Raw genomic sequence first — 9074 nt, forward strand, 5'->3', positions numbered from 1 at the left:
CATTACTTACTTTTCTTCGTACCTAAGTTTAATAACTATTACGATATAAAGTTTTCACCAAAACCGACTACTCTCAAGATTATTGTAACACAAAAATGTGAGGAAACCCTTAATAACACTTATTTTTAAAATGATATTTGCACTGCTTTCAGAGTGACAGGTTATTCAGGGTGGTTAAGGTTTGAAGTAGGGACCGCCTCTTCTAGATACCTTATAAGGAACGATAACTGGCACTATCTTAGTCATGTCGCTCTGGAAGGAGGAGAGACAGGCTCTGGTCCAGCTTCCTCCAGTAAAAGTCCAGATTTAAGTCACAGTGGTTTTTGCCTTACTCAATATTGGTTCTACTGTCAGGAATAACTCAGCTACAAGTGAACACTCCTAGGGTTATAATACATTTACTAAGCAGGATCAGGGTGTATTTAAAGTCGGCCCCCTCATTAATGTTTTATTAAATGGAGATAAAGATATTTACTTTGGAGAACGGTAATTACCAACCGAGGAGTTATTTTATTATATATATATGTATACACACACACACACATTTTCAACCCATCCCCCAATAAACGGGGTAGGTTGGAGTAAGTCAAAAATTTGTAATAGGAACCCTAACCAAATGGAATAATATTACATTAGTGTTCGTTATTTTTCTGTGTCTAATAATACACCTAATGCCGTATTTTAAAGAATATCTCGCACAGGAAAAAGAATGGCGGAAAGTAAAGGTCTTTAATGATACCCTATCCAATTTTGTGGCTAATTGAAGTTAGCTAATGCTTCCCTAAATACCCCTCGTTAATGAATCATATTGTAATGGTGAAAACCCTGAAAAGTCACTTTAATTACACTCAGACTACGTGCACGAAATAGCTACCATTTGTTTCATTACTGAAATAAAGTACAAGACTCGAAGTTCTCACATTTGCTAATCTGATCAATTCTATGTTGTTCATAAGATTTGTGTTAAGAAAGTTGATTCTTGTTTAACATGTTTTACAATTCACAAAATACTCCTGAATGAATGTTATTTCTGCCTTTAAATAAATTTAAATATAACCAAAATTAGGGTGTACTAGGGAAATATTCCAACTTTAATGAACCATTACATTGGACACGGTTAATTTTTTAATTTTTCGTCCGTTCATTTTCTATTTTGATGTTTTCTATTGTTGAAGTGTTGGGTATATTATTTGACACCCTGTATAAAACAAATATTTATTTTATTTTTTCAGATATATGCTATGTAAGTTAAAAATTTTTTTAAATCTAATCGCCAAACTCGAGGTCAGGGATCGTTATACTAATTATACCTAACAAATTTATTGTGCTTGTACCTTTTTCGTTGTTATAATTTTTTGAGCATTTTCATTAAAGAAAAACATTTGCCTTCTTATTTATTGCAGACCGTGTTTATTATATTACTAGTGTGAAGGTCAAAATATTACAGATCATTTGTCCTGTTGCTATTTAAATTAATAGATCATTTTTAATTTCTTATCTCTCTATTCTGTATGGTTTCTTAGATTTTAAAATACACGTTCCGGCTTTTGTGTTTTTAAATTGAATTTTAACTTCGTATTTATTACGGGTCACAATTATACCAACAATTTTTGTTTGTTGGAAAGTGGTGTCCTCCATTCTAACTTCGTTCTTTGTAAAACTTGGTATTTGTTTCATTGCAAACACAGTTGTAAAATTAATTTACAATAACACGAATAAAGTAACCTGACTTTAAAATCACTTACAATCAACACCTCTTTTCTTAGCGTTTTGCTAAAAGAATGATAAAGCTGCTTACAAACAAGGACGAAGAAGGAAAACGAAATAAATAGCTTAGTGTTAGTCTTGATTACTCAAGCGATTGTTTAAGTGGTAATAAATTACTAAAACCCGCCGAGACAATTTTCCTAGTATTCTTACCTCACTGAGTTAAGATAACGTTTTCCAACAGGCAGACAGTTGTCTTTATTGACTTTGCGAAAGGCACTCAGTTGATGAACACCTGTTGTCGTACTCAGAGAATGACGACCCAAGGTCCAATCCTTCTGCCTTTACCCTTCAAATTTGAAACGTATTAGTTTCGTCAGACATTTTATCATCTTATATCATATTTACTAAAGCACGTTTTTTGTAATTCTGTCTGTCTGGTGTAGCTACATTTTTAATTTCACGGAAGCGGAAATGTCCATAAGACAGAATTTGGAACAAATGATGATTAATTGTAATAATCTTTCGAGTAACGTTAAAACTTTAAATTGAACCAACTTAGCCAAGCCGGGCATCTAATGGTGTCATTATGTCTTAGTGGCTTTCACGAACTAATGAAATGCTGGCTAATGACATCGAATTACTTACCAAGTACAGTTGCCCGGCTCCGAATGTTTGTTTCTAACTCATAACATAAACGAAGCAACTTTACAAACATATACTATTTTCAGTTGAATTTATTAAAACTGACATGAGACATTTTAGTTTGTGAAGGAAAACAGTAATGTAGCGTGTACAAAACTTTACTATTAATACTCCCAAATCTAAATAACTATTAAACTCGAGTTGTTTATTAAGGGTTCCCAAACAGTATTTGGTTGGGTTAATATTTCATACAACAAATAACTTCTTAAATAAAAAAAAATTTCAAAATTGGTTTGAATTTTCCTAGGCATTAAACTAGAAATTATGACATTATTGTAATGAGGACCAAGAGACCAAGAGTTTAATATTTTTCGGTATTTACATGAGTAACAATTACAAAGAATCACATGTTGTTTTAATAATACTTGAAATAGATTTTTTATTACATGTTTCTCCTTTAAGCGACCTTTCATATACATATTGTACCAATTTGATATCCCTTTAGACATTTAGCAATTTTTCTGCAATTCTGATTACAAGATACATCAAAATATTACTGCAAATCCTACCAGAAATTCCCAATTTTAAAAGTTTTTCATGTGTTAAGGAAATGTATTTTAAAAGGCTTAATATTTAGTTTATTAAAAATATAATTCACGCAAAACTTTACAGCTTGCGCCATTTTAATTCCCTAGTTTTGTGTGTAATCTACGCTTGTTTACAAAAATGCAAACATGAATTAAATTAAATACTTATTAATCTTAATTCTGTTCCTCATTGCTCAATATTACTTAATACAAAAGATGCATTATTTTTGCTATACCTGTTTCGTAGTTTTCACCCACTGGTTACAATGTTTTCTTTAAAAGATCGTTATAGAAATGTATTGAAAGTATTGGTTTGCGTTGAATTAGCAATACACAAACTATCATCTATCATTTACAGGAAACATCCCACAGATCTGAAGACTTACTGTGGTGTTCTCAATTATTTTTCAATATTTCATGACCAACTATAAGTAAGTACCTATTTAGTCTCTTAACGTGGGCATTACACTGTTCATTCCAGAAGAACAATACTGCTCATAAAGTTTCCTCCATAAACTGAACACAGTGGGCAATTAAATTGAGCAGTCTTTAAATTCTCTTGGAGCAGAAAACACTTAACATCACGGATATCAGAGATGATGAGAGTTCTCTTTAGGTATTTTATAAGACTCAGTGCTGAACAAAGTGGTCGGAGAACTCTGGTGAGAATAGAACCCCACTACGAGATCACTTCAAAATTCAAATTTATAATTTTCTTTCCTTATTCAAGCAAATCCTGTTAGTTTGGGTCTGGCTAAAACGTTCTCGCCTGCACGAGAAGGCTACATACCTGTGGATGTTTCCGCGCGGGATACTACGCACATAATCTCGATAACAGTTTAATGTGATTGGAAAGATTCAGCACCAAACTGGTGTATTGAATAATACACCACTGAAACTTTAGATTTTGCACTCCACACTTAGACCGGAAATAGAATACAAGGGTTGGAAATCCTCTTTTTGGCCGAAATATGCTTCTCAGACCAACATGTATATTCTTGATCAGGGCAACACGACAAACGCAACTACGGCACTGGAAATATAATTAATTGAATCCAGAAATACTCCTTTGTGCGTAAACCCTGAAATAAATAAGTGTTTTACTTAGTATTTTATAATAATTTATTTTATAAACAAACTTTTAAATACTACTTTCAGTAATTTTCACAGTATTATAAAGCCTATAGTAATGCAACCTGAGTATTATGATCATTTTAATATATGAGTAAAAATTATTATTGCATTCGTTATCTCCTTTTACAAGTAAGTTGTGGATAAATGTATGAGTTTTAAACAATTTTCTATTTCGATCTGAAAGTATCTTAATGTCTTTAAGTTTTCCTATTAACTCATATGAGCCCATAACACTAAGTACCCATAGTATCCATTGGGGTAGCATAAAACTCCAGAAAGTTGCAGGAGGCTTTTAAAGTCCTTTAGGTCTTGGGCTTATATAGGTTAAGTAAATCATTTTTATTGAAAATTTCGTTTCTTTTATCTAATATAGAACATTTAATATTGAAAAGGAATACATTAGATTCTGGCGTTATTATTTAAACCTATATTCCGTTAAATATTTGTTTAAATGTGAAGTTTGTAAAAATTCACACCTACAAACTTAAAATGTGAATGAACAGAATATGTATCTACACATAAATAAACATAATTGTACATACATAGACGTTGGATAATTATAACATATTCAATCATTGCTTTTAAACTATCAAGTTATCGTTATGGCAACCAAGATGGGTTCACTGAGATTGCGTCAATATTTCAAGTCTATAGTTCCTATCGTTCTCCAATATGTACTGCCGGCAGATAGATGGACAGACAATCACACAAATATGTAAGTATATTTTTTCGTTTCTTCGGTATTAAAAGGAAATTGTGTCAGCCAACTGAGTGCTACGCTTCACTAACACTCAGCCAAATTTAAAGATTGGACATGGAGCACCATAGAACTTATTCTTGTCTGTGTAGAACAGATTCTAGTCTACAGACAACAATCTTTTTTGAGATATCTTGCCAGACGATACAATCACATTTTTGTTTATTTAGTTGAATTTCGTAGCAGTATTTAAATAATAAAAGTATACACTCACATACATTGCTTATTACTGTGGTTGCATGATTCATGCATAACTTCAAGTCCATAAGGTCAGTTCGTTTTCGAGATATAGCGTGGAGAGACAGACATAAAATAAAATTTGTCCAGCCCCTTGAGTAATAGGTCTTGCTGACGCCCAGCCAAAAAGTTAACAAATTTTAAATGAAATAGTTTTTATTCAGTTAAAATATCGCACCCCAATGTTCTTAAATAGCGTTGCGTTAATTAACCTCAGCCAACTGTTATAAGTAATTCAGTACAACGCTTTATTCGTAATGAAATAGAAGAAATCATTACAATGTAAAACGCTGCTTTGCCCGAAGGTTTAATTTGTGTTCTCTTTTGAAATTAAATTCTAGAATCGTGTGTTATCAAGTACTCTCAAAAATAAACCGGTCGTAGATAAAACAAAACCAAGCAACCGAAAAACACGGTTAATATTTAATTTTCAATCACTATAATTTATTGGCTCTCTTTTGACTGGTTAGTAGACAGTTAACTAATCCACACAATTATGTTTATTAGTAACAAAAATAACTAATGAAATGTTTATAATTTTCCCATAAAAAGCCACAAGCACAAGTTTTATTGTCAGTGCTATACTTATTCCTGTTATTATGGAGATATGGTGACTAGTACACGAGCAATGAAAGTTCATCATCATTTGAGCTCAATTCTATGATAACTCTGATAAGCCTTATCAATCCCGATAACAAGACAGGTACTACCAGGGTTCAACTCAGCAGTATGCACAATGGTGAGTACAACGTTAATACATTTGTTCATTAATTATTAGTGTTTTATTTGTTATTAATTCTCTAATGCTATCTCCAGTAATGTGAATGAACAGTTATAATATTAGCTCATTATTAGTTATAGTTTATTATCGACATAAATCCAGGATGTAGTTAAAAACCTTGAACTTAGTCATCAAATGAAATTCTTCTCCAATTAATGTTAGTTCTTGATTGTAGAACTCATTCCCATTGGACTATGCAACAAAATACTAATTAATTGGTATATTGCATTTACTATCAATTTGTCAGGGTCACAATACAGTCCATTATTTATGTTTTTAAAGTTTTATATATATACACACAAATTGTAATAGTAGTTTATCATTAAAAACAAATATTAATTTCTTTTATAATTAAAAACAAATATGAATTTCTTGTTAGACAAATATATATATATATATATATATATATATATATATATATATATATATTAATTTTATATATATATAATTTTTTATTTTAAGTTATATATATATATATAATTTTATATTTTGTGTAATTGTTAGTCATACAAATTCAAAAAGGCAGGAATAAACTATCACATTTAATCACAATTATACTATAATATAATCAATAAAAAAATATGTTTACTCTGTGTAAAATGTTTTTGTTTGGTTTATATTTCAATCTCATGGCAATAATTTATATACGCCTATGAACTTATTAAGTGCATACCATGAACAAAATAGATGCTTTTTCTTAACACTATGTGGACTATTGCCTAGTAGGTGCTACGGATCTATCATGATAATCTAATGTTTCTGCAAACTCTTTAAATTGATACGAATAATTTTAATCTAGTTAGATAAAAAAGAAGTTGTGGAGGAGCGGAAGGTGGATGTGGAGAACCGACTGAACCTCCAGAGCTTGGGGAAGGTTGGCAGTTGGCGTCAGTCCATGACCCCGGTCTGTGCTGAGAGGTTCGACAAATGGACAAAGAAGAAGCTGGCCGGCACAGATTTCACCAATGCCTTCATGACCTCTTAGTGCCTGTTTTTGGCAGAAAAATAATATACTATACAAAATACTACTAGTCTATAGAATGTGTTATAAAATTATCATAAATAAATGTATTTACAATTTTACATCAGTGACGTATATCTGATGAGTTTAGCTTCTAGATAGCACCTTAAAATCGCAATCTCTATCGAGCAAAGAAGGAATCGTTACATTATGTGAAATACGGTACAACAAGAACAATTCAGCTATGTTTTACAAAGACAATATTTTCAATGTACAATTGACATTTTCAACGAAGAGGAAAGCGCACTTACGGACAGATGACGGACGAACTGCCATTTCTTGGACCATTCCTCTTGAATTGTTCCTGGAACCAAGAGTAACCTTCATGCCAAGTCTCTTGGACCTTATATCAGGAGTTATCGCACAGACACATAGTTCTTTGACCGTTTGATCCCAGAATCAATAGTGTTACTCTTTCGAAAAGAGAAATCTATGTACCTAATTTCAAGTCTAAAAGCTTTCTATCAAGAGTACTGAATAGACGGACAGACAGACATACGGGTTGTCCTTTGGCCTTTTCCTAGAACCAAGAGGAGCCTATGAACCATTAGGTCTCCAGGACTCTTATATCTGCAAATATCACATAGACAGATCCATATACAGACTGCCCTTTGGTCTTTTCCTAGAACCGAGAGAAACCTATGCACTATGCCTCAAGTCATTTCTAGGACCTTTTGTATCAGTAATTATCGCATAGACTGCTCTTTGGCCTTTTCCTAAAGCCAAGAGGAACCTGTGAACCATGCATCAGGTCTCTAGGACTCTTATATCTGCAAATATCACTTAGACAGATATACAGACTGCCCTTTGGTCTTTTCCTAGAACCAAGAGGAACCTGCACCATGTCTCAAGTCTGTAGAAACTCTTTTATCAGCAATTATCGCGCAGTCTTGCTCTTTGGCCTTTTCCTAGAACCAAGAGGAACCTATGCACCATGCCTCAAGTCTCTAGAAACTTTTTTATCAGCAATTATCGCACAGACTTGCTCTTTAGCCTTTTCCTAGAACCAAGAGGAACTTATGCACCATGCCTCAAGTCTCTAGGACCTTTCTATCAATAGTTATCCCACAGACGGGCAGACGGACTGCCCTATGACCTTGACTGGGCAGACGGACTTATGATTAAGGTACATTTTACTAATTTATACTATTATTTTACGTCTGATCTTCACCTAAAACAACATAAATAGATATATTGTCATACAGGACCTGTACGAATTTTCGGAGAACTCATACCTGATTACCATCACTGATTACATAACACTGTTTAAATAAAATACAAGCTGTCTAAACTCTTCCAAATAGTAAAAGGATCATCGTAATGTTATCAAATACTTTGAGCATATGTGTTTATTTACGTTACATTGTATTCATTGAATAATTTAGCTATATTCATTTGTAAACTCATAGACTTAATAAATGCTTATTTAATTTGTGTTTTGGTTTCTTCACAGGTAAAATATGTCACTAAACTTGTTAACTCCGAATCGTTCCCTTTGTGTAAAGAGAGCAACAAAACCACCAAGTTGGCACTAGAAATACTGCCTTTGTGCATACTTCCATGTTGTTAAGGGCAAAACCTAGATTATCGCAACAAAGACACTTAATGCAAGTCAAGTACATTTTTTAAATAGCTAATTATGTTTTATGTCAAATAAATATTAAGAATTCTTAAACAAATTCATTAATTAAGGTAAATATTATAAAACATAAATGAAACCACACAAACTAAGAAACGACATTAGTATTATTTATGCACGATACATTATTTAATACGTAAATTAGTAGTACATAAATACTAAAGACTTTGTCATGTAAATGTATTTTCTACATATACATTATACCTAAGTCATGCTTGTTTTCAAACGTTTTACCCGAATTTTGACTCGTATCTAGGTATTTTCTAAATTATTTAATAATGCTTTTCGGAAACTAATCATTAATTTATGCTTATCTAGGTAATCATTAGACACAACATGCTTGAAAATTAAAACTTTTCATTCCAGCAAATGTTAAATATATATATTTTGTTTATTTTATATGATATAACATAGTAAATTTTTGCATAAATAAAGCGGTGCAATGTATATTTAATATATGATCTATCATTTGATATTTTGTGAAATTGTTATTCATACAAATTCAAGAATGCAGCAAATAATGTATCAACTTTAATCACAATTACACCATAATATAATATATAAAT

The 9074-nt window shown here is 31.9% G+C and overlaps 1 protein-coding gene across 1 annotated transcript; it reads left to right on the top strand.

The window, feature by feature from the left end:
• The first annotated feature begins 5734 nt into the window (after nt 1-5734).
• Nucleotides 5735-8305, top strand: LOC124357124 (cytosolic sulfotransferase 13-like). The gene is made up of 2 exons (XM_046808600.1): nt 5735-5806; nt 6648-8305. The coding sequence occupies exons 1-2, from the start codon at nt 5804-5806 to the stop codon at nt 6831-6833; spliced, it is 189 nt and encodes a 62-aa protein (XP_046664556.1). The 5' UTR covers nt 5735-5803; the 3' UTR covers nt 6834-8305.
• The last annotated feature ends 769 nt before the right edge of the window (nt 8306-9074 follow it).

Source organism: Homalodisca vitripennis, chromosome 3 (assembly GCF_021130785.1).
Source record: "Homalodisca vitripennis isolate AUS2020 chromosome 3, UT_GWSS_2.1, whole genome shotgun sequence".
NCBI classification, from domain to species: domain Eukaryota; kingdom Metazoa; phylum Arthropoda; class Insecta; order Hemiptera; family Cicadellidae; genus Homalodisca; species Homalodisca vitripennis.